General features: G+C 31.9%; 1 protein-coding gene across 2 annotated transcripts; it reads right to left on the reverse strand.

Annotated features, from left to right (window-relative positions):
- Positions 1-1,865: 1,865 nt before the first annotated feature.
- Positions 1,866-26,838, reverse strand: LOC147066021 (uncharacterized). Of its 2 annotated transcripts, none has more exons than XM_085955525.1 (3): positions 26,656-26,838; positions 22,815-22,935; positions 1,866-2,300 (listed from the first exon to the last, which is right to left on the reverse strand). In XM_085955525.1, the coding sequence occupies exons 1-2, from the start codon at positions 26,807-26,809 to the stop codon at positions 22,865-22,867; spliced, it is 225 nt and encodes a 74-aa protein (XP_085811651.1). In that variant the 5' UTR covers positions 26,810-26,838; the 3' UTR covers positions 1,866-2,300; positions 22,815-22,864. The 2 variants fall into 2 exon arrangements, with proteins under 2 accessions (XP_085811651.1, XP_085811650.1); XM_085955524.1 differs by lacking the exon at positions 1,866-2,300 and adding an exon at positions 13,899-15,998.

Below are 26,838 nucleotides of genomic sequence, written 5' to 3' on the forward strand. Positions count from 1 at the left end.
ATTGTTTTTCAATTTGTGTATGAGTCAGAGTATGGACCTAATAGGTTGAGGAAGTGGCTGACATCCATTTCTAGTAAAAACAAAATTTGTTAATACAAGCCCTCACTCTGTGGAGGCCCATTCGATGGGTTAGAGCTAAAATATTGTATCTCCAGTTTTGGTCGAAAATGAGTTAAGTACTGAAATGTACCAAATATAGCCTATATTTTTATGTGTTAAAATATTGCATCTTCTAAACCTACCATTTCAAAGATATATACCTATTTTTATATCACAAAATCTAATTTTCCAAGGTTTGCAAACTTTCAACTGCAGTTTTCTCAATATTATGATTTATGGAGATACAATATTTTAACTCTAAGCCATCGAATGATCTTATTCTTATATAAGATTCGGACATGGTCCAAAAAAAAAACATTAATTACTAATAACAAACAACCGATAAAAACGAGAAAAAAGGAGAGAAAGCATGTTTTTATTTTTACATTAAAGAATAATAATAAAAACAATTATAAATTTAATCCATTTAGTTAATCCATAGTTAAAAACATCCTGCGATGGGTAATCGTCTCGAAGATGTAAAAAGAAATGCTTCAAAAGAGTAATCACTCTTTTGGTGGACAAGCAATGCATTGATAGCACACCCAGAAGAAAACGAAAAGAAAATTCTTTTGATTGTCATTACCAGTATCATGAGAAAATAATATTATAGTTCATCAATTTCCGGTATTGTGACTCTATTGAAACTCCATCAGACATAACACACAAACCTTCCCCTGCAGTTGTTATTCATCTGTGATAAATATATATATTTATTAAACGATATAATTAAGTATATATACCAAATGTGTAGAATATAATTACAAGATAAAAAGAACTTTTTATATACTTACAACGTTTTTAAATTTTCTGTTGAATCATAGAAACTTGACTTGCTAGCTTAAACGATCAAAAAAATTTGTACTTGATAGAAATACTGAATAAATATAGAATACTCAAATGTCATTTTGACATTACATATTAATTTCCATAGTAACGCACGTATATATTAATAATTTAGTTGATAGGACCCCCTAGGCAACCAATAATAGTGTTTTACTTTTTACGGATTTATTAGTAATTTTCCACACAAAACAGAATTAACTGAAAATGACTTCAATTCTGCTTAAAGATGGCTAAAAGTATTAAAAAAATGCATTGGCACCGTGTTCTGATATATTCTAATAGCTTCAAATGTCTAGTCGGGAAGTTAGTTAAAAATCGATTGCAAGATTTGTACCGGACAAAGAACCACCGGACAAATAAGAATACAAGCTAAGTGTTTTATATACTACATATAACTATAGATGTCGAGTGTTTTCATATGAGTGTACAGTTTAATAATATATGACTATGATAAAAAAAAACGTTAGTTTAGGAGAATCCTTTAATAATAGTATAGTTAAATTATGATTTGGTACGTAATTTACTCATAATTTTGTATGTCAGAAACATTAATTTTATTAATATATTAGATATAACGTACAAAAGACCTGCATGTTGGATTTTCAAGCAAATCTAGTAAAATATTCTAGTTTTATTATGAGAAGTTTTAATCTGTTTGTGGTATAGAAAAACGGTAGATTTAACGCCATGCACCAAAAAATTTAAAATTTGCAAGCTGCCTTTTCAAAAAGATGACAACGCTGGTTTTAACTCGTTGAACTAAGATAATACATTGTTCTTATTTTGTATAGCTTCAAACTCATATACATACTATATAAATACAATACAATTAATAATATTTGAAAAGGAATTGGGTTTCATTAAAATAATCAAAGTTTTTTTTTTATTTTACAAAATTCATTTAATATATAATACTCGTATGTTTATTGATATCATCATCTACTAATATTTTTTTTAAATCCGAATACAATTATTTTGCAGCTAATTTGGCAAAAGTAAATACTGAGAGATGCTGTAATATGTCATGTGACCAAAGGTTTTTTTACCGAAAACAAAGCAAAAAATGACATATGGTCTACTAATTTTCGTATAAATTTAGAAAAAAAAGAGAAATTTAATCTGTTACATATTAAAATGACAATTGCGATAAAATGAAATTTTCTACAGCGATTTTGATAAGGAAACATCAGAAGGCTCCATTTGGCAGGAAAGTGGGTTTCTTCATTTTCGAACGTGACACAATTTTTTTAACGCCATTTTCTTAAAATGTAATACTTATGTATTTATTTAAATAATTTCTACTTTAGTCATTATTGGTTGATTTTCTTTTTCAATGAGATCTTTCAGCTGGACTCCTGAAAAAAGAAAAAATATTTTTTAAATACAATTTTGAAAAACATCGCTCTTTGAAATTGACACAAGTGGTTTACATAAGCCGGTCAAAGTCGTGAACATGAATTTTCAATATGCAACGCCAGTGACATCCATAAGGGTAGGGTATGACAGGATTTTTGGTATTTTTGACCCCCCAACGTTTTACTTAGTTAGCGACATTTTTCAAAAAGTAAATTCGTAGAATATTATCGATTTCAATTCTACCGCAATATTTTAACTGTAACTTAAGCTATTTGTCACAAATCAACACATTTAGGGCGTAACATCATATAATATGCCCAACCTCTTATTGAAATGCTGGTAGGGTTCATATAATAATCATTTTTTTAGCCATATTACAATATAAAAATAGTTTATGATATCTGTAGTATTAGTAGAAAAATCGAACGTGATAAAACATTAATACGAATTTGAGACATGGAAAAAATAAATATTGTAATGTGTACGATGGTGCTCATTTGTCAGCAATCTTCATCTGTTTTCGAAAAAGTGACGCTAAAGTTGTGATTATAATATGCTGCATATCGCGTACTATCACGTGACGTCACAGTAAGCTGTCGCTACAGGAAGAATGTGTGTAATATCGTTTTTCTTGGTGCTTAAAATGTTATCAGAATGATGCTCCCATCCCGTGGCACATTTTGAACCTTTAAATGAACATTGTCAGTTAGCAAAATCTACCGAAATCACCAGAACAACAATGAGGTCACCTCACGTTGTACCGCACACCTGCATGACTCAATGGATATTTTTTTATCATTTTCTACAAGCCCACAAATTTTATACTCATATCAATATCGCGTGTTTTTTTATTTTTATGTATTTTCTATAAGAATGTTGTCTATTTTCTATAGTCTGCAGTCTCAAAAGTAATTTTAATGTACGCATACGTAGCAACTATTAAAATTGATTGAAATTAGCATGAATAATAATTCAAAATAATAATACATTAAAGTTCGTTCTCCGTCATCAAATTTACAAAAATGGTGATCGTTCAAAATATTCTGCAAAATGACGAAACCATAGACTAAATTTGTCGCTGTGACAGTGTGACAGGACGCGACGTGCATCACAATATAATCACAACTTTATAGTGCGTCATTTACGTTATGTTTTTCGGATGAAACGATTATTAGTAAATTAATGACATATCGACAACACATGTTAATATCATTAACAAGAATATCAGTAGGTATTTAGTTATTTCCACCTTTCATAGTTTGCAATAATTTTATTACGAAATATAATATATTATCTTGTCTATTAATTTAATATTACATTACCACTCTTATAACAATAGCAATCGTTTCCATCACATTTTCCATAGTCATATCCTCTGATTGTACACTCATTGTCACATATTCCATCATCACACTGTGCTGAAATACTTGACACGAAAAAAACCATAAAGAGTATCACTGTAATGCAGGTCTTCATTTTTATTTCAAATAAAATTCTACGTATAATGAAATAATTCAATTTATAGGCGCTTTAAATTTGGTGACAAAACAAAACTCTCTGCTGTTCGACTGATTTGACAGTTCATTTATACCCAGCGATGATACCATATACTTCCTGTTTCTTATCATCGTTTACAAATAAACATATTTACAGTGCAGTAAATTAGTTAGATTATGAAGTATTCACTTTTTTTTAAATCATCCAACTCTTTTCACTCACAATATTTATAGACATTGCACTCCAAACCCAAGAAATCAAATAAGGTCAAATTATTATCTGAAAAATAAACGTTTAAAGATAAGTTTATACGTACTTAAATATATTTAAATATTTCGATATAATGATGAAAAATTCTAGTATTTTTTCGTAGTTTATTATTTTTACGATACTAACATACTTTATACATTTTAATGCGGTTAATTTGTAAATTTGAAAATTTATTGTAATACTCGTAATTAACTCTGGCCTTTCATTCGAGAGCTCCGGATTCGATTCCCGGTGAGGACACAATATATTAATGAGATTATCTCAAAGCCCGGGTGTGTCCTGGGGGTTGCCTGATTGTTTCACTTCTATTACTAAATACATTAATATTAAACTACACTACTATCATTGGGCCTCTAGGCCTGCTGTAGTGTAAAAAATATTAAAGAATAATAGATCACTAATTACAATATGCACAACGTTTCCCATATTACTAGGTATATAATTATTTTGAGTTCTACTTTTGATTATATACAGCTCTATGCTTGTAATAATTTTGTTCAATAAAAATAAAAATGAAATTAGTTCAAGATGATTCCACGGTAGAGTAGTACCAACTAGCGTGGCTGTTTCTGAATCCATGAATGGGCTTGGTGAATGACTAATAACCATTCTTATTTTTTGAAAGTCATTACAAAAATATCTATCCTGTGGAGGTTTATATCGTCCGCTTAAATCAAAATTTGTTTTTTAACTCGTTCACATAATATATAATACATATTGTACATAATATACTACAGTATTATATGATATGTTCAAATATCAGATTAAAATTATAGATATGTGACTTTAAAATGACTATATTTCCATATTATTTTATATATTTTTTAATATTATACGTAATTTAAGACTATGAAAAATAACAAGCAATCGCCAAGAAAAATAACATATTACAGTAGTGTCTTTCAAACTTATTTTTCAAACTTATAGAATTATAGAACAAAAATATCTATCCTGTGGAGGTTTATATCGTCCGCTTAAATCAAAATTTGTTTTTTAACTCGTTCACATAATATATAATACATATTGTACATAATATACTACAGTATTATATGATATGTTCAAATATCAGATTAAAATTATAGATATGTGACTTTAAAATGACTATATTTCCATATTATTTTATATATTTTTTAATATTATACGTAATTTAAGACTATGAAAAATAACAAGCAATCGCCAAGAAAAATAACATATTACAGTAGTGTCTTTCAAACTTATTTTTGTGAATTTTTTTTACGGTGCCCAAGAATTGTATGTTCTGAGCATCCTATTGAAAAATTTTCAATAAGAATCATATTACGGAGTTTTTTTAAACTTTTCCGAACTGTCAATCGAATTTGGAACAACAGACGTACGAGGTATTTTAATCCGTATCAATCTATACTATTCTATATACTACCTACGCAATATTTTTTCGCTATTACTTTTCCGTTATTCAATTTTTTTTCGAAAATATTGCATGGAATAAAGGAAAATGTGGATTTTTTGAAGAAAAATAGCTTTCAGCAAAAAGAAGAGATCGATAAGTCTTAAAAATCGATAAATGCGTTAAATATGCCAAATGAACCACTATACATAATAATATTATTTGACTATACTAATTATTATTCGACCATGTCCAATCCTAACAGGATCATATGGGCCTCCACAGAGTAGAGGTTTGTATTAACAGATTTTTTTTTTTTACGAGAAATGGATGTCAGCCATTTGCTCAACCTATTTAGTACCTATTGGTACCCTGACTCACACACAAATTGAAAAAAATATGTGTACTTGTCAGACCCAGGATTCGAACCTTTGACCAAAGGCGTTATAGTCCAACGCTTAAGCCGCGCGGCCACCGTGGATGTTAATATAGAGATATAAAGATGATAATAATTCACGCTACATAAAAACATCATAAACATACAACATTTAAAAATTAGCGACTCCCTTGAGGTTCACTTTTGGATGCTAGCACCTATTTGGTTCATAGTTTGAAGTTTTATGCACATTTCCGAATTTTCTTCAGTTAAACGATTTCGATAGGGGTTTATAATATATTTCATAATAATTGAGAATGTTTTCTCACAGTAGTACGTTGTACCGAAAATACTCAAAAAGCGAATGCGACTTTTTTCTTACAATGAAATCTGTATGGCAGTTAATTCCACGTTTTGGTTATCACGTCAAGATAATTATTATCTTCGTTTTTCATAATTTCATCTCTGGAGTTTTGAAGTTTAATTTCCAAATTTCAAAATTGTTAAACTTTAATAAATCGTTATTTTAGTGGCGTGTCACCAACAATTCTTTCGCGCTGTTATATAGCATAGACCTAATATAAAGTCACCTTAGCGATAAATGAAGAAAATAAGAATCATAGTGATCGTACATCACTGAATTGAATTATTAAGATCTTTAGTAAACATACCACTCAGCACTAAATGAACAGGTTAATTAACTATTAATTGAGTTAGCATTTACTTGGTAGAATTCCAGTTTAAAATAAATGAAAATATAATTAATATTAAATACTACAGGTTTTTTTAAAAAAAATAACAATTAAAGGTTTTGGTGTTAAAATAAAACAGTATAGCAATAATAATTGTCACCGTTGCCTCAATCATAACTAGATAACTAGAGCAGTGCTTATTTTTATTGAGAATTACGACAATATCTATGGTACTATATGTACTGCATTAATATAAATAAGAAGGATAATCTATGATCTCATCTCATCGAGTCCGTCACTAGACGTACTGATATTTCGAGCAGTCATCGGCGTTCACGAATTATTGTTCACGGCACAATTTTAAATACCATACTATTACATAACAATAATGAACAAGACGAGATAATAACGACTTTTCCAAGCCAAACGGGCGTAAGTAACGTAAATATGAGGTTAGGTTTTCAAAAAAAAATATCTACCGACTGACAAAAGGCGTTCTTCATATTATAATTGAAAACAGAGTTACGATTTTCCAATCTGGGCGTAAGTGATAACAGAGAGTCAATAAGAATTAACGTAACGTACCAAAATTAAAATTATTTTAATAAACAAATAAAACATAACAGAAATACAAACAAAAACATGGATAAAATAATGGAAAAAAAACAATTCGGTGTTTTCATTATGAACTTTGTATTTTTTTCTTGGACAGCCAAAAGGAATTAAGTGGTTTAAATTTCTAACTGCAAATAAATAAATAAATTAACACTACATACTCCAAAACAATATTATTCTACCATAAATGAAAGGAAAAAAAACTCTAATACATAGAATGAAGTTGTAAAGAAACGAAGTTGTTGGAATTAACATGAAATTTTTTCACTCTTTTTGCTCTCCTGAATAGTAGCGGCTTGGAAAAATCGACAATATTATTATAAAATTGAATCACTCACCTTTGTATCGTACTACGTAGGTCCGTAATAGTATTCGCCTTGTTCGCATATCCCGTCACCCAAAACTTTTAAAAGATTACCATAATTTAGGTATTTTGGATATATATGACGCTTACTTTGTCACCACATTGAATATCTCCGAAACCATAATGAGAATCGGTCTTATTTGAATTTAAAAAAAGGTTAACAAAAAATGATAATAATAGCGAGAAAAAGATGAACGATTGTCACCACTGACATTTTTCAGAGGGCTGAAAAGCGACTGATTTTTATTTGACGTATTTGGCTGGATGGTCAATGAACATGGTCAAGATTCTAAAAGTTACAGTAATGACGAAAGTTAGGATCAACCTAGATATTTACTTTCCAGGATCGTACTCAAATAGTACACTTCTTTTTTTTTTTTTTTTTAAATAAAAATGCATTTTTAATTTGACGTTTAGTGTATGTCAAGTCTAAGCTTAGCAGTGGCGAAGATTCCATACCATAATATTATTATTAAAAGCCTACATTAACGTATTTAAATAATCTCTATATATATAAAAATCTCGTGTCACGATGTTTGTGGTCGAACTCCTCCGAAATGGCTCGACCGATTTTTATGAATTTTTTATGTATATTTTTAGGTATAAGAATAGATCAACAAGTATATTTCATACCGCTAGGTGATTAGGGTATCTCTATCCAGAAAAAATTTTCTTTTATTTTTTTGAAAATTTCTTTTTGAATTTTTTTTATTATTTTGCATCAAAAAATACTTATAACCCCAAATTTTCACCTTCCTACCCCCACCCTCCCATTTTTTAATCGCGATTTTATTATTTTTGTATGAACAAATTTAACCGTCGTTCGTATTTCAAACAGAATGAAATTATTTACGTTGTTGAATGACAGATGGCGCTACGTCCGAGAAGAATTCAACAGAAGCGTCACGTCATTTTGACATTTCATTCGGCATATCACAACGCAGTGCGTGCAAAATTTTGTATGATTTATTTTAATTTATTTATTTTTGTGTGCGTGTATTACAGTGCACAATGTCAGCAAGACGCAAGGGGGGCCATTTGGGTCGTCGAACGAATAAAGCAACAAACATGCGAAATAGTAGAGCAGAATAGACGAACAAATCCAACTAGATAATAAAAACGTACGTGTGAGCATGTCGCAATTGCGCGCATCTCAATCACAAGAGGCACGACCTGAACGAAATCAACAACGACAATTGTAACGGAGCCAAGCGCGCTGGTTCGTAGTTAACACACGCACAGCAAATGACCGACAATGCCAACAAGTACATCGAGCATTTACATCCGTTTCGTTCCTTCGTCTCGCATTCGAGTACGAGCCAGATATTGAATATTCCGCTCATCCGAAAGTGCTGATTGGTGCTATGGACAAAGAATGTCCCCATTGTCATGCTCTCAAATTCAAACATGAGTCAACCGGGATGTGTTGCGCATCAGGAAAAGTGCAACTACCAGAAATTGAGATACCACCAGAACCATTAAACGGCTTGCTCATCGGCACGGTTCCAAACCAAACCAAACCAAACCTGTTCCTGAAGTCCATTCGCACATTCAATTCATACTTCCAAATGACTTCGTTCGGAGCAACAGAAATAGTTCACAATACTGCGGCAAATGGTCAACAACTCCATTCTACGTTCAAAATCAAAGGCTAAGTATACCACAAAGTAGGCTCATTGCTGCCAATGCCAAACGAACCACATAAATTTTTACAAATCTACTTCATGGACGGTGAGGACATCAATCGTGTGGATGCACGTTGCGGCTACAATAACCTCAATTCGCCTAATGCCAGGCGCATCGTCGGCAAACTGGACGCCCTATTGAATGAGCACAATGAATTATTGAAATTCTTCAAAGCACACATGCACGAATTGCAAAGTGACAATCACGCTATTGTCATCAATCCTGATAAAACACCAGCTGGAGAGCACGTGCGTCGATTCAATGCGCCTGTTGTTGACGACATTGCTGGAATCATGGTTGGCGACCGCACATCGACGCGAGAAATCGTGATTCGAAGAAGAAACAATAATCTGGAGTTCATCGCTGACACACACCGTTCATACGACGCTCTCCAATATCCGCTAATTTTCTGGAAGGGACTAGACGGTTACTGCATAAACATTAAACAACGAGATCCTATCACAGGTAATTCATTCATTATGAACATCATTACTCATTTTGAATTGAGAAAATGAATGGTTGGTGTTTTATTGTTTTTATCGGCGGTCATCGTCTACAGCGCTCCATTCCTCTTCCTGTCATATATCCCATCCCCACACACTTACGATACATTCGTTATTTTTTATTTAACAACCAAAATATTCACTAGAAATAATTTATATGGCAGAACAACGTTTGCCGGGTCTGCTAGTAACTTATATAATTTATATTGCACAAAAATAGTATAATTTACCAACGTTATTATGTAGGAATATATTTAAATTGACTGTCGGCTAGACGGACAGACTCCGCATGCCGCTACAATATGTGATTTTTTCAAGTGGGTACATATCTGAGGCGTTGTCAAGTTATGCATGCTCAATATATGGAATGTTACAATCTCAAATCTTGTGAAGTATTTGTTGAATAAAAGAAATGGTTTATTAATATATTTCTAATGATACGTGACCCCTGAAAACTCGCTGCCCTGAGATATAGCCCTTTTAGCATTATGGTATATCCAGGCCTGTATGCGATAACTTATCATTGATATCAGTGCGTCAATTATCATAGCACACTCAGTTACTGCTGTCTATAATAAAAAAAAAATAATGATTCATAAAATTGGTAAAAACATTAAATTTATTAGTAAAGTTATGTTATGTTATGAGTTTATGAGTGTTATGACTTATGAGATAAGACATATTTAAAAAAAAAATGATGCCGTTTCAAAAGGAGATTATTGTACGAAAACATTCATTTCGGTTTGGGTTGAACATTGTGTAGATACATACAAAATTATTTGTTGCAGATTAATACCAAAGAAAGAGAAGTAATATGCGAAAACCAGTTGCCATATACGAAGACTTTGAAGCCAGTTTTGGATTTTAATTTAATGACGATCGAATCATAAAAAAACAATAAATTTAAAGCCACATGAATATCCTCAAATATTACCAACATTGATAACGCGTTTCGTATAGGTGACAAACTTTAATGCATATAAATATTATACGTAAATATTGAATATAACATATTATTTTTTAATACGTGTTTTAGTTTATACCATGTTTCTTCACACTCGAGAATTATTGTAACCGGAGTAAACTGAGCTTATTCCGTGAATTACGGAACAATTCTACCATCAAACTTGCGTTTGTATGAGCTGACTGAATCGCAGTTAACTTCATACTGTCAATTACTTTCGTAACGGCTCTCAATTTCACTCTCTATCAAGCGCCCCAAGATAAGTATAACTTCAAAAAACATTCTTCTATAAAGATAAATATATGAAAATCTCGAAATATTTCCAAACAAGGCCGCACTTGACATAAAAATCCTATGTTATACCAACGTTCCGCAAGCTTGATTGAAGTTTTTTAATACTTCAGGTTCAATAACTATTTTTTCTTATTAATAGAAAACTAAGGCTGAAAATAAGTAAGTACATCTACCATTTCGAAAGTTTATTGCTACAGAAAAGATGCTATTCACAAGAAATTAGTTTAAAATATTGAAGATTAAGCAATTAGATACTTTTAAAATATATGTATTTAGTGTACGTAATAAAAAATCGGTGTGTGTACTTATGTACGCGCGTTAGAAGTTATACTTCTTTGGCGTAACAAAACAAATTCAAAACTTGTGATAAACTAGATTCTTTGACTAGCTCTTAATTATCTTGTTAAATTACACACTCAAGAAAAAGGACCGTTTATTGGAACGCCGTTGGTTTATTTATATACATTTTAACTTATATTACTAAATTATATAATGGTTTCTCGTTGTTTTTTATTTTTAAAGTACCAACTCTGACGTTTAATCGTAAGGAATTGCAAATGGCCGACAATAATAAATTCGCTGCCTAGGCAACGGAACAATTCTAAACTATAATAGTATACTGTATAATCGTCACGATTGCAGTATCATAATGTGGCGTAAAGGTAGTGCGTTCGGCTGATAACCGAACAATCGGTGGTTCGAATCCAATCGAGTGCGTTTTTTTTCGTGTGAAAAAATAAATTATTTGTTACATGTCACACGCCAAAAATACACTCTGATCTGATTTCCCAAACGCGCCAAAAAAAGTAGAACTTCAAAAAATACAAATTTATTATAAGATCTATTTTAATCTGAGTTAAGTACCTACTACAAATATAATCATATTATTTCATGATGTTTTCAGATTTTTATAGGTATCCAATAAATAATATGAATCTATAAAAATATAATTAATTATAATTTGTATTTAAAAAATAACAACAAAATAATATTATAATCCAAAAGCTTCATGGAAATAAAATTTATGAACAAAAGTTTTTCATCAATACTATTGCTTTCATTAAACGGAGTTTCGGCTTTCGGCGCCTTGGGATTTTATACTTATCTATATTACCTGAAAACCTGTATATGACCTGAAAATGCTGACAGTCAAACTCTGAGTCACTGAAATGAATCTTTATAGAAGTGTATATATCATAAGAACAACTTTATTAACAGTACCTACTAGTAGGTACATTTATGTTTTTTTGTGTAAGTAGATAGGTAAATCTTCTACTAGTGCAAATTTATCGGCAGGTATCAGGAAAATCTAATTTTTCTGGGCAGTGTTGACCTGTGTGTCCCTGTTAACTATCTTAGAAATAGAGAGCATCAGTTGTTAATTATGTAGGTACCTAAATATGTACCTTCCTATAATTCATCAGAGACCATCAGTTGTTTATTCTCCCAAGGTGCAGAACCAACCTACCACTGGTAATGCCAAATGGGTGGACGATAACTATGTTCAACCAAATTGCTTCGGGTGTTGATATATTCCACTTGCGTGAGGTGAGTTTAGGTGAACGCTATTTTATAAACTCTTAAAATAGGGTTTCCTTTACAAACTCGGTGTACTTCTTTGAACTTCTATATATGTAGGTATAATTGTGTATTTCCACTGCTTTTGTATGTTTATATTATGTTCTCTTTTTATATTTTCATTTTTATCGTTTTTATTACTTTTCTTTTTTATAATAATGTTTCATGTCATGTTGTGAACGTCTTAAACTTATAATTTGTAATTTACACAACATGTTAAAACATAAATTGAAGTTGAAAGAGTAAATATTACATTAAACTTTTTATAAGCATTAAAATTTCCATTATATTATTATTTAAGTAAAATGTTTTTATAAAAAATGCTGATAAATTGGCATCTTCTAAGTTTGAGCCTGCTTCTAACTTTCATGGAAAAACTGAAATCTTATTTTTTTCCGACCATGTCCGATCCTAATAGGATCATATGGGCCTCCACAGAGTAGAGGTTTGTATTAACAGATTTTGTTTTTACGAGAAATGGATGTCAGCCACTTGCTCAACCTATTAGGTCCATACCCTGACGCACACACAAATTGAAAAAAACAATATGTGTATTTGCCAGACCCAGGATTCGAACCTGGGACCCACGTCGTGAAAGTCCAACGCGTAAGCCGCTCGGCCACCCTGGGTGTTTTACAGAAATCTTATTTACATATGTCATATTGATTTACAAGATAGCACTCGATAAATGGCAGTCGAGGTGGTCGGCGTCCACCAAAGGGCGACTTACGTATCACTGTTTTTCCATATGTATCCTGCAGGCTTCAGATGAGTCAGTAGTTAAGACCCACATCACTGGGTAACCTAGTACCTAACCTGCCATGTTAGTGCAGGGTTTTGAATGTGTGAGTGTCCTACGAAAATGAAACACGCATTATGCACCTGCAATAGTGTGTGTAATACACCAATAGCAAGCAGTTGTCAGTATTCTACGTATGACGTATTCTTGACACCTGTTTAAGTTTATCCCAGATTCTTCCTTACTCGATATCGGTTGCCTGTTACTGCTTACCCGTTAGGTATTTCAATTGCCATTATATCCCTGTGTCCGACCTCGTAGATATCGAAGTGAAATTCTAAAATAATCAAACATAGCGGACGTTTACATATTTTCTTGTTTTATATTGTAGAGATTTTAGAATAATAATATAGTGAATATGGTTAAGATTAGCTTTGGAGAACCAAAAAATAATATATAAATTATTAACTCGTTGAATTTGGATACTAAATTAAATTCCTGTTTTGTTTAACTTGAAATTCATAATACATTTAATATGCAAGAATAAAATACTAATTATATTTGACAAGGAAGCTGCTTTTATTAAAATAAACAAAAGTTTTCTTTTTATTTAAAATAATTTATTGAACATATATGTTTATTAGTATATTTGTCATTTAATCCCAATAACATCATTGAATATATATTTTTTTTCAATTAATTTAGTAAATGTAAATATTGAGAGCAATAATAAATACATAATAATTATGCCATATGACACCGATGTTGAGTAAAACCTTATTCTATATCCTTATACTCTATTCTACACGGAGCATGAATGTATGAAAGCTAAGCAAAAATATCACCTGCGGATCTATTCTATACACAAGACTGCTATCGGCCGCGATCAGCGGCTATCGAGGGTAGTTTTTCATATGTTTGTATTGTATTATTATAATTTTTACAATAAATTAGTTGTAATTGTTACAATAAGTGCTATGTTTTAACAGCACCACTTTTGGGTATGCTAACTTTTAGAGCAAGATAGACAGTTTTGACTGTTTATGCCAGTGCTCCGCAACCGGTGTGCCGTTAGACGATGCTAGGTGTGCCGTGGAGCATTGCTTAAAAAAAATACTTTTGTATATTACCTATACAATACTTTTATACAAATAGCCAAATTTGCGTACGTGGCTGGTAATATATTTGAGCACCTGCATAGATTTAATAAAACAATGCAAGGTCAGAATGAAAATATATTGACGTGTTCTGATAAATTAGAAGGAGTTAAGACAAGGATTTCTACAAATGTACCAAAGGACCTACCAGACCACCATTGAAAACAAACAATTAATATTGCATCCGTCTCAAAGACATTTAACTTTCCTGCAAAAGAAATTTCATCATTACTTTCATACAATCAATATGACTGGATTCGAAACCCTTTTGCAACCAATGCCGAAAATTCTATAAAATCGCTTTCCCTATAAATTCGAGAGGAATTGGTTGAATTGAGAAACGACGGGTCGCTAAAACTGAACTTCGCCGATGTTCCATTGACTACTTTCTGGATTTCGCTTAATAAAGAATATCCTCGGATTTCCGTCAAGGTTATCGCAGTACAGCTCCCATTTTATACGATATATCTGGATGACAAAAGTTTTTTAACTCAAAGTTATAATTAAAAATAATAAGCAGTCTTGCTTGAAGGGTCTTGACCGAGAACTTCACAAACAAGCTCAGTTATCACATTAATTAGTTATTATATTGATAATACAAATACATGGAAAGATATTTAGTTCTTTGTCGTGTATTATGTTGTTGTATATTTAGTTTTTTATCAAATAAAAAAAATATAAATGAATGAAATTTTTGTGCATGGCCCCACAAGAGGGGGGCTGACAGCGCTCTAGCCTGGGGACCCAGGCTCAGGGGGGGGGGGCGGCGTGGCAGGTCAACCAGATTAGTGAGATAAACAGAAATTACAAATTTGCTCTAATAGTAAAAAAAAGTCGCCTCCGACGCTATATTACTGCGCTGATATTGATATTTTCAAACATGCGATTGTAGGATACAATTATTTAATATAAATATGTCAATACTCGACAAATAATTATTCGTAACCCGATAACTAACCATAATTCAAGTGGATATATTAATAAATACAAAAAATCGCTAAACATACAATCAGTACCATTCATTTTACCTCTAAGATCATTTAAAAAACTCTATTTTAGAGTATGTGGAGTCCATGTTTTGTTGTATAAATTGTTTTACGTGTGGTATGCCGCGGAATTCTAGGAAGACCTTTATTGTGCCATGGGTGAGAAAAGGTTGCGGAGCACTGGTTTATACGCCCAACTTATTGTAACAATTAGTTATAAAACCTCAATAGAAAAATATGATAAACTACCCTCGATGACCGCTAATAGCAGTCTTGTGTATAGAATAGATGCGCTGGTCTACTAATGTTCATACAAATTTAGTAAAAATAAGAAAAACTCATTGTTTGCTGCATAGAAAAATTACATTTACGATCAAATAAAACTTGCTTCAGTGATGTTGATAGTGAAACCATAGACTGGGTCAATGTGGTAGAAAAAGGTTTATTTAACATCTTTGCTTGTGACACAATGTTTCGATTATAACGATTGACACATTTTAGTAATGTGTTTGCAGAATTTCTTAAATACTCCCACTGAACTCCCCAAAAATTCCCACTGCAGTCATGATTGGTTGATTTTCTTTTTCAGTGAGATCTTTTAGCTGGACTCCTGAAAAGAAAATAAAATGTCATTTTAAATACAATTAAAAATATTCGCTCATTCAAATTTAATATACTATTCAGAAAACAAAATCGTTCAGCGTAAAAGATATGTAATGATTTAATTGTTTTAATTGTTATTTTAAACATCAAATGACGGCCCTACGATGGCCAAGCGGCTAACGCGTCAGCTTATGATATCATAGGGTCCCAGATTTGATTTCAGGGTCTGGCAAATACACATATTGATTTTCAATTTATGTTTTGAGTTAGATTATGGACCTAATAGGTTGAGAAAATGGCTAACATCCATTTTTCGTAAAAACAGAAATCTATTAACACAAATCTCCACTCTGTGGATCGGATATGGTCAAAAAACACTAAATACATAAAATATGTTTCGGTTTTGATTCGGAAACACCTCAGAAACATACTATTAGAAGAAATCTTTAAAAAAAAAAAACAAAGTAAATTGCCGGATAGAACTCGAACCCGCATCCAACGGCTTCCGGCAAATGTGCTTCACCGATTCAACCAACTTCACCATACCGAATTATGATTAAATTAATTAATAGTCATACGACTTTGAAATTTTTAATAGATATATTTCTATGGTGTTTCCGAATTATTTAAATTCAACGAAGAATGTTGAAAAGAAGAATTCGTTGAAAATTGACGATTTCAGTATAATGTTCTTGCGGAATATTTTTAATCTAACCAAACCCGTTCGTCACAAACCATCACATTATATCACACCCCTTCCCCTATAACGTAACATCATATATAGATGGCCCCTTATTACAATGCAGGTAGGATTCATAGAATAATTATTTATTCAACCACATTATAATATACGTACAATGTATTTTATAATAGGTGATATTATTTATGCGGACACGTTAGTAGAATGGGTTAAAACAATATTTAGGTATAGGTATATGGTGAATATATACCAAGTGATTTATTTATTTATTTGAGAAAAACAAAACATTGTGGACGTCTTGAATTTAGATCTAAATTCAAGACGATCACAGCATGAGATTTACTTTATAAAAATTATTACCCTCACAAGACAGAGGAAGAGAATAATAATAATAATTTAAAATATATAATATATGAAAAAACATAAATAAGTACAATTTTATAAAGAAAAATAAAATTTCGAATACAAAATACATAGGACGTCACCGAAAATGTCTATGTCTTTAACCGATTTTATAAATTGTCAAGAATTACCACCAAATTTTCGCGCATAAAATTTTAAATACATTAATTACATAATAATAATGACTAAGAGAAGAGAATTTTGTGTTCACTGTTCCATATTGTTATCCAGGTAACACAAAATTAATCCGTTCTATGATATGGAAGTTCCAAAATAACATATAAATATATTACAATAATTATAATATTGAATTTTTCACCTTTGTCTCAATAGAAATCGTTTTGCTCGCACCTCAATTCGCCCAAAAATTTTGCAGCACTACCAGGATTTAATGTATGACCAAAAACTTTCCAAGAGTTTCATCAAATAAATTAGTAACAGTTGAAAATAGAAGTACAAAACCGGTAGCCCTACAATGAGAATAATGAGAAGAACAATAATTATAATTTTCGGCGGGCACATCTTTTTTCAGAGGATAGTAAAGTTAATATAATTAATGTTAAGTCAAATGCGACTAATATTAATTGTTTGACGTATTTCACTGGATAGTCCATGAAAAATCCCAGTAATGATTAAAGGCATAATCATCTCAAATATTTTTTTCCCAGGGCCGTATCCAAATAATACACATATTTTAATATTAAATAAAAAAAAAATAAAGTTAATTTGACATTTACGTTTTACAATAATGATGTTGTGCAGATTTATCACAGAACAGATAATAAATAGAATACCGATATGGAATATTCGATACACTACATTTTGATGCAGGGCTTTGAATGTGTGAGTGTCCTACGAAATTGAATCACGCATTATGCACGTGCAATAGTTTGTGTAATACACCAATATTAAATGAGCGCCAATGCATAAACCGAGAGCAGTTGTCAGTATTCGACGTATGACGTATTTTTGAGACGTGTTTAAGTTTATTGCGGATTATTCCTTACTAGAGATTGGTTACCTGCTACTCTTTACCAACTAGGTATTCCAATTCCCATTATTTCTGATTTCCCTGAGGGTAAATATAGGGTTATCAAATTAATAGAAACTATACATTTTCAAAATGATATAGCGGTATCTTTTTTCTGAATCCCACCAAAATTGATATTTGTGTTCAATATTGTTTGGGAAATCATTATAGAAAGAAACATAAGTGTACAGCATTTATACAAATTGTTAAAATTTATTCCAACAATAATGAATCTATTTGAGTTACGTGTCGGGCATTACGTGAAATTGTATGATCAAAATAATCGACCTACAGAGCTTACTATAAAAATAGAAATGTTTGTGATGTTAAGAATCCAACCCGTCAAAAACGTAAACGTACTGCTGAAAATATCGATGTTATGAATCAAAGTGTGGATTAAAATCAATCCAGAATCAGAACAATCAATAATTACACTTCGTTTTCAAGAACTTTAAAATTCTTATGACACTATTTATTCCTTGATTTAAAATACAAAAACCTATAGTCAATAATAACGCAATTTGATAAGCATTGATCTACTACTGTAAATTATCGCAATTGCAGGCGTGAGGCCCGTAGCTTAATTGGTTAAAACATATCGGCGCGATACCAGTGGATATACGGGTTCAAATCCCGTCGAGCATCGTATTTAGTTATGTAGGTATGTTGAATATGTTATGGAATGTTATATTCTCAAATCTTGTGAATTATAATAAAATAAATGGTTTATTAAAGTATTTCAACTGATAATACTTACGTACCAAAATTTTTCAAAAAAGATCATTATATTGTCCAGTAATCACTTAGAAATTGAACCGATTTATCGCATCTCTTGAATGTTTACGCCTAGTTTACTGTTTATTGACTATTCCTAAGTTAAAAATAATTACAAGATAAAAAGAACTTTTTTATACAACGTTTTAAATTTTCTGTTGAATCATATTATAAACTTGACTTGACTAGGTTAAACGATCAAAAAAAAATTGTACTTGATAGAAATAATACTGAAATGTCTTCTTGACATGTCATATTGATTTCCGTATTCCGATTCACGTATATATTAATAATTTACTTGCTAGGACCCCAGACCCCTAGCTACCAATAATGGTGTCGAAATAACTTTTCATACAAAACAGAATTAACTGAAAATGAATTTAATTCTACTTAAAGATGGCTAAAAGTATTTAAAAATGCATTGGCATCGTGTTCTGATATATTCTAAAAGTTTCAAATGTCTGGATAGTCGGGAAGTTAGTTAAAAATCGATTGCAAGATTTGTACCGGACAAATAAGAATACGAGCTAAGAAAAACGTTGTAATAACAGCGACACAATTTTCTTTACTCACTTGATACAAATCTATTGTGTATATCAGCGCTGTCCAACTTCTTTTATGCCGCAGGCCATTTTGTCTTTAGCAAACATTTCGGGGCCAAAGAGGATGGGTAAATGAAAAGTCAGTTAATGTCAATTCAAAATTATTTTTTTATACAAAAAATCAAAATAACACATAAGTAATTTAATTTTTTTTTTGTAAAAAATTTTATTCATCATAAATTAATTACGTTTACAAAATAAAGATTATACTTAAGTTATTTAATGGGAGCATTGTGGCCTTAGTTGCTCAGCAACAATTTATTTTATGTCAATATCAACATTTGTTGTGGCGAGTCTAATTATATTTTCAAGTGTGGAGTCCTTCAAGCTGTTTCTATATTTTTATTTCATGTATTTCATGTCAGAGAAGGCACGTAAATATAATAATATGTACTTCCGAGCATAGAAATGATTTAAAGTCCAAAATTTTTAATTTTTGGGTATTTTTCTATATCCAAAAGTTTGAACACTTCTATTCCAGTTGCTCCACTACATGCAATAAATGAGTCAGTCTGAAGGTCACATAATTCCAAGTGATATTTGTGATCGACAGAGCTAATAGCGATATTGAATGGACCACTGAATAAATTAATACTCAATTGAGTTGGAAAAACGAAGTAGTATATTTCTTTGTTTTGAAAACGTATTTTTAATATCTAGTATTATAAATTCTAATGGATTCAAGCTCTGTACTATTCCATTTAAGTCGTTTTTTGCGACCCGGGTTTCGCCTTTCGGCATCTTCAGGCGTCGTGTACACTCACCAAAGGCAAACACACACTGACTCAGTGTGTGTTTGCCTTTGGTGAGTGTACACGACGCCTGAAGATGCCGAAAGGCGAAACCCGGGTCGCAAAAAACGACTTAAATGGAATAGTACAGAGCTTGAATCCATTAGAATTTAAATTCAAATTCCATCAAGTACCTTCGGTCGAAAGTATTAATATCTAGTATTATAATGAAATGTTTTCATATTTTAATGTATGATGGGTAATTCTCTCCCCAATGTTTGATAAAAAAATTTGATGTACATCTCACGGGCCACCAGTTGGACAGCGCTGGTCTATATCATAATACTAATGAAAATTGTTTAGAGAAGAATATATTTATTTTGACTTTATGAGACTCCTATGACACTAGAGAAAGAAATGCACCCGATAGTGACAAATTGAAAAGTGTTTCTAAAATGATTTTTAATTCGTAGTAATCTGGAAAAAAAGGTTTTCGCCTCGTCATTTTTAATATTATATTTCTCATGCTCTGTGTCCCCCGACAAGTGGGCCCTGAGCTATTGCTCCTTTAGCCTTATAGTAAATGCAGGTCTGTATACGATTACTATTCGCTGATATCAATAACTATTATCCTCGAATGTGTCAATTATTAAGGTAGGAACACTCATTTACTGGTGTCATAAAACCCAACATTAATAATGTAAAAAAAAATGATAAAATGTCGTAACTCATAAGGCTGCAACGGCAGATTATCGTACGAATGAAACATCAATCTGTTATCTTATCTGTTATCTTCGTTTATCACAGGTAATATTGTAATCGACTAGGCCAGTGGTCGGCAAACTCATTAGTCAACAGAGTCAAATATCAATAGTACAACGATTGAGATTTCTTTTCAGAGCCAAATTTCTTAAACCTAAATTATATTTAAAGTAAGTACACTGTTTATTAACTTAATAAACTTTAGTTAAAGTTTTAAGTATCGTAGTAGATTTTTGGATTTCCACCGTGTGTCCTCAAACCCAAAACCCAAACCTGAAACCAAAAATCTACTACGATAAAGTCTCAAACTATGAGTACACTGAATAAAATTTGATTGCATACGTAATAATGTTATGTATTGATGATAATTAAATTGTAAGTAAGGTATCCATAAAATTAAATCATGACAATAACTGACAAACACTCAATGTGAATAATGGCCTTGCATCTCCTTGTAAAGTTTGGGTATCCAAGTCAGGTTAGTATGTTGTCGTTTTTAAGCACGATTCCAGGTTCTCATCAATAAGACGAATTCTCATTTACTCTTGATTCCCTCTCTAGAAATCTCTTTACTAACCACAAAACTTGCTATATTAACATTATTAGAAGATTGTATTGAGTAATTAAATACAGAATTTGATTTTTATTGACTCTTCTTAAGTTCCTCAACTGCTTTCTTCTTTGTAGGATATTTAGTGCGAAATGTCTCTCTAAATTTGAATGCGCTAATTTTTCCCGACAAATAATACATATGGTAGGTCATTTAAGTTTTGAATAAACGTCTCGGCCCATTCAACTTCACGGTTTTCTTTGGTTCTTCTTTGTAGCCATGTCAAATAGGGCAGATAGCATTTGTGGCAGAGCCGCACTCAAGGGCCCAAAGAGCCACATGTGGCTCGCTAGCCGCAGTTTGCTGACCATTGGACTAGGCCAGTTGTCGGCAAACTCATTAGTCAACAGAGCCAAATATCAACACTACAAGATTGAGATTTCTTTTGAGAGCCAATTTTTTTAAAAATTAACTATATAGGTAGGTACATACACTGTTAATAAACTTAATAAACCTTAATTAAAGTTTGGATAAGTCAGGTTTGTATAGAGTTGTTTTTAATTTTAGGCACGATTCCAGATTCTCATCAATAAGACGACTTCTCAATTGACTCTTGATAAGGTTCTTGCTTTCAAAAAGATTGTTCGCATGAACAGCACATAGCACATGCTAGTTTCTTCAACTGATCATATGAAACAGAGCCGCATTCATGGAGCCAAAGAGCCACGTGCGGCTCCCGAGCCGCGGTTTGCCGACCACTGGACTAGGCAAACGAAGTAGGCGGCGCTCTCGTGGTACAGTGCATAAGGCGCTAACCTTCTACCCGGGTTCGATCCCAGTTAGGACACAATATGTATGTGTATTTCTCAAAGCCTGAGTGTTTGTGATTGTTCAAAATTACTAACAACCACCTTGTACGAAAAAGTAAGGGCATGGTTATTAATATTTTAAAAAAAAAACCGACAAAAATACAGTCATGTACCTTTTATGTTAATCACTGCTGACCTGTTAATTAATATTAATTACCACATTTAAATATCATGTTAATTATATCTAATGGCCAACTAATGCAAACGTGCCAGTCACGTTGTCAGCACTAAATGACAATACAATACAATGATACATCAATGCTGAATATATCAGAATTGGCTGATTTTTAAAACCGGTATTTTGGTATCTAAAAATACTGAAGTACCGGCTTTTAAATACCGGTATTACAATCCCTAACCATAATTATTAACTAATGTAAATTAACAGTATGTTTAAATTTACCTTATATTATTAATTGTGCTTCATATGTTAACACATTTTTATAGGTGAGGTTAGGTCATCATCACGTGAGGCGGTTCCAAATCAATCCCATTGTCTTCTTCCGAGCTGTAGAGTTCGTCACCTAAAAATTGACAATAATTTAATAATATTGTTATAGGTGTTACGCCGAATGTGCGAAATTGACTATTACAATATAAATGGGAAAATTTTTGCCTAAATCATGAAAAATGCAAGCCCGTTGCCTTATTCATGAATAAGGCGAAATATCTGCCAAGTGCGTGAATTCGGCAGTAATTTTTCTGCCTAGTTCATGCATTGGACAAATTAGATAGTAGCACTACGGTGGTGTTTTTTGCAACTAATCAAACTAACCAAATGTGTCAAATGTCATTGATTATATAAAAATATACCAATCAATAACTACAATGACGTTAATATCCATTTACTATGCCCAAAAAAAATCTAGAACTATAATACTATGATAACGGAAGAATTTTATTAAAAGGTATTTTCGCGATTTGATTCGTGCTTGGGTATCAATCGTGCAATGGTCGATTGTTTGTTTGTGATAGTATGCTTTGATAGTTTGTTGACACTTGTTAGCTAACCTCAAAATGGACATTCAGTTCAATTCAGAATTAAAAAACCTAACCTAATAATAATAATATTATATTATGTCCAATTATAACTAATAAAACCATCCGTATTAAATTTACCTTTCTACTGTCATGAATTCCATACCCTGGCGAATTCATGCACTCGGCAGATAATTTACCTAATTCATGAATAAGGCAACGGGCTTGACTATTACATGAATTAGGCAAAATTTTTCCCATTTCATGTAATAGTCAATTTCGCCCATTCGGCGTAACATAGGCATCGATTACGAAATTTTGCAACGGTCGGTGTACGTAATAATACAATATTATTATTGTGTATGTAGTGCCATAACCGTAGAAATACTTATGAATTAATATAAAACCCATTTGAAATATTGTTTTTTTTTAATATATCCCGCCGCAGATGTAAAACATGTATAAATTCATTCACAAACAATCGAGAGTTGCCATACTACTGTTGCTAATTTCTCGGATGCCTACTGCTTCTCTCGAATGTTTGTTCCGTAAAAAAAAAACCCCAGAGTATTCTGGTGTAATGCCGTCTTTAGAGGAGGGTATGTTGATTTGTACATCCTGTGGGTCTATTCTATACTTATCGAACACTAAATTGATAAATAGTATCAAACTTAGGGTAGGTTTGTATCAAAATATTAGCACTTATTGTAACAATTACACGAAACCGGTTTTTATTGTTGCAATAAGTGCGATATTTTAACAGCAGCAAGATAGGTGCTGTTAAAATATAGCACTTATTGCAACAATAAAAACCGGCTTCGTGTAATTGTTACAATAAGTGCTAATATTTTGATACAAACCTACCCTAAGTTTGATAATATTTTTCACTTTATCACTTTAGCGGTCGATAAGCATAGAATAGACCCACTGGTATCTATTTGTGCGTGGTGAACGCTACATAACAAGGCGTTCTATTGTCAGGCCAGTGCACAAACAAACTTTTGAGTGATGACGTCGATGTGGTTAAGCGGTCCTCATAGTCCAATGCATAGGGTGCTGGCCCTCCATCCGTGGCCTCCGAGATCGATTCTCAGTGAGGTCACAATATATTAATATGAACATACATAATAATTTTGAAAACACTTAACAGAAATTAATATAATACTATACAAATACAAAAAATCTTTTTGAAAAAAGTATAATACCCCGCAGAAATCGAACCTGCATCTCTCGGGTATCGCGCCCACGCACGCTAAAGAAGTCATACTTAATTACGACAAATTATAACTAATGGCTAATAATAATACTCACTGAAGCGCTTTCTAAATTGAGTTATATTGGCGATTTTTTGTATTTTAATTCAAAACAGGCATTACTTTAATTACTAACTGACGTCACGGATCACTCCAAGATTTTTTATTGTAACTTTCTTGAACTTGCTAATAATTTTTAATCAAGTAACTATTTTTTTTCAAAAGATTTTTTCTATTGGTTAATATATTTCTCAGAAGTGTTTTAAAAATTATATAAGTATTGTGACACCCCCGTATGGTCCCCATTTGGGGACGCCCGAATCGGTATCAAAGCCAACAAATAATAAAGCGCTGATTACGAAAATAAATAATAATAAAAGAGCCCAGCCGGCAATGCCGTAAATTTTGTTAACCGTTGGAGATTTGCAACGTCGCTTTCTTTTCGACGACGGTTTCGTTGGAAAAAATCACAAGATGGCGCTCAGAACGCTGCAAGCAGCAAAATCGCGAACGCGTACATTTTGGCCTTCGTAGAATTAAATTATTAAAAATGTAACGATGATAATATTAACTAAATAAACTCGCCGTTTTCCATCACAATTCCGGTGTCTTAATTATCCACCTTCATCCCAAATACAGACGATAAAAAAGAAAACAAAACACAAAGTGACAGTTGAGAAATTACATACCAAAATGGAGGGAAGTGATAGTATGGTCAATAATTGGAATGTTACATGTTTAAATCTTGTGAATTATTCGTTGAATAAAAAAAATGTTAATATGATTTTCTCAAAGCCTGTATGTTTGTGATTGTTTCTCTTCTATACACTAATGTTTCACTATACTTTCAAACAAAGAAAAAGAAAAAGAACGAAACTTTTTAATTACTACTGCATATTATATTGACGGAATTCCGTTTATCACTAATACATTCACGAATACCTATCTTAAACATTGCATTTCGATACCGCAAAATCTATGAAAAGTAAATTATATAATTGGATCATCTTCTCTCTTAATTATGCAACTTCGATGGTTACTTCATTATGCTTAATTTATCACATTTTTATATATCATCATCATCATCAGCCTGAATCTATCCACTGCTGGATGAACTTCCGCAGAACTTTATCATTTCATCGATCCAGCGGCCTCTAGGTCTACCTTGCGGACATTTTATACCTCTTGGATACCACTGGATGACTAAGTTTGTCCAACGATTGTCTCTTCTTCGAGCTATATGTCCAGCCTTTTAACGGCCCACATGCTCAGCGTAGGTCAAAATTGAGCTTTTATGCTATTTTCAAAATATGATCCTGGACATTCCTTAAACGTTGTAGATAATCTATTTACATAATTTTGAAGCCTTATTATCCTTTATATTTATTTTAAACATTTGATGACTGCATAAAGTATTTTTATTACTTAAAATAGTATTCTTTTAAACCTCTCGCTCTAATGTTTTAGAATATAGTCATATTTCAGTACATCCTTGTGCAGTGGTGTTAATATGTTTTAGCTTTATTAATTTTTAAACGCATTTATAAAACCATTAGTAAAATTAATATTTATATATTATATATTAATAATACGTGGTAATGTGTTCGCTTATGAAGTCGCTGGTCTCGCGTTCAAATTCCAGGTTTGGAAAATTCACATGTTGTTTCCTATACCAATTTCGTTCGTTAATTTGATCGGAAACTTTCTAGTAAATTACAAATACATTACTAAAAAACTATACGCTGAACCAAAAAGTGATCATTTTAATCAATAGTCTTACTAACATAAAAACTACGTTTATTTAAGATTAAATACACCAGAAATGATTATTTGAAATATCATAATAACGATTGCCTAAATTCTTACAATCGTGAATTTTTAGCGGCCGCGCAATACGGACTATAACGCGACTATTGTACATGTTTCATATTCTACACAGTCTTGAAGCATCTTCTGTATCGTTTTCAGACGGTAATAATTCTATAAAATAATATGTATTAAATGGTAACTTACCACTTTTGTAGCAATAGCAGCTGTCAGATTCACATTTACCATAGTCGTAGCCTCTTTGTTTGCATTCATTATCGCAAACATCGTTGTAACATGTTGCAGAAGTGCGAACCGAAAACAAACACAACACAACAATGGCGACCAAAATAAACTTCATTTCTTATTATATTATCGATTATTATTGAA

This window comes from Rhyacophila brunnea, unplaced genomic scaffold (genome assembly GCF_057557595.1).
Source record: "Rhyacophila brunnea isolate RB1 unplaced genomic scaffold, BYU_Rbru_1.0 scaffold_5, whole genome shotgun sequence".
In the NCBI taxonomy this organism is placed as follows: domain Eukaryota; kingdom Metazoa; phylum Arthropoda; class Insecta; order Trichoptera; family Rhyacophilidae; genus Rhyacophila; species Rhyacophila brunnea.

Coding starts and splice junctions, on each gene's coding strand:
- LOC147066021 (XM_085955525.1), bottom strand. CDS start 26,809: ATGAAGTTTATTTTGGTCGCCATTGTTGTGTTGTGTTTGTTTTCGGTT. Junction 22,936..26,655: donor CTGCTATTGCTACAAAAGTG/GTAAGTTACCAT, acceptor GTCAATTTTTAG/GTGACGAACTCTACAGCTCG.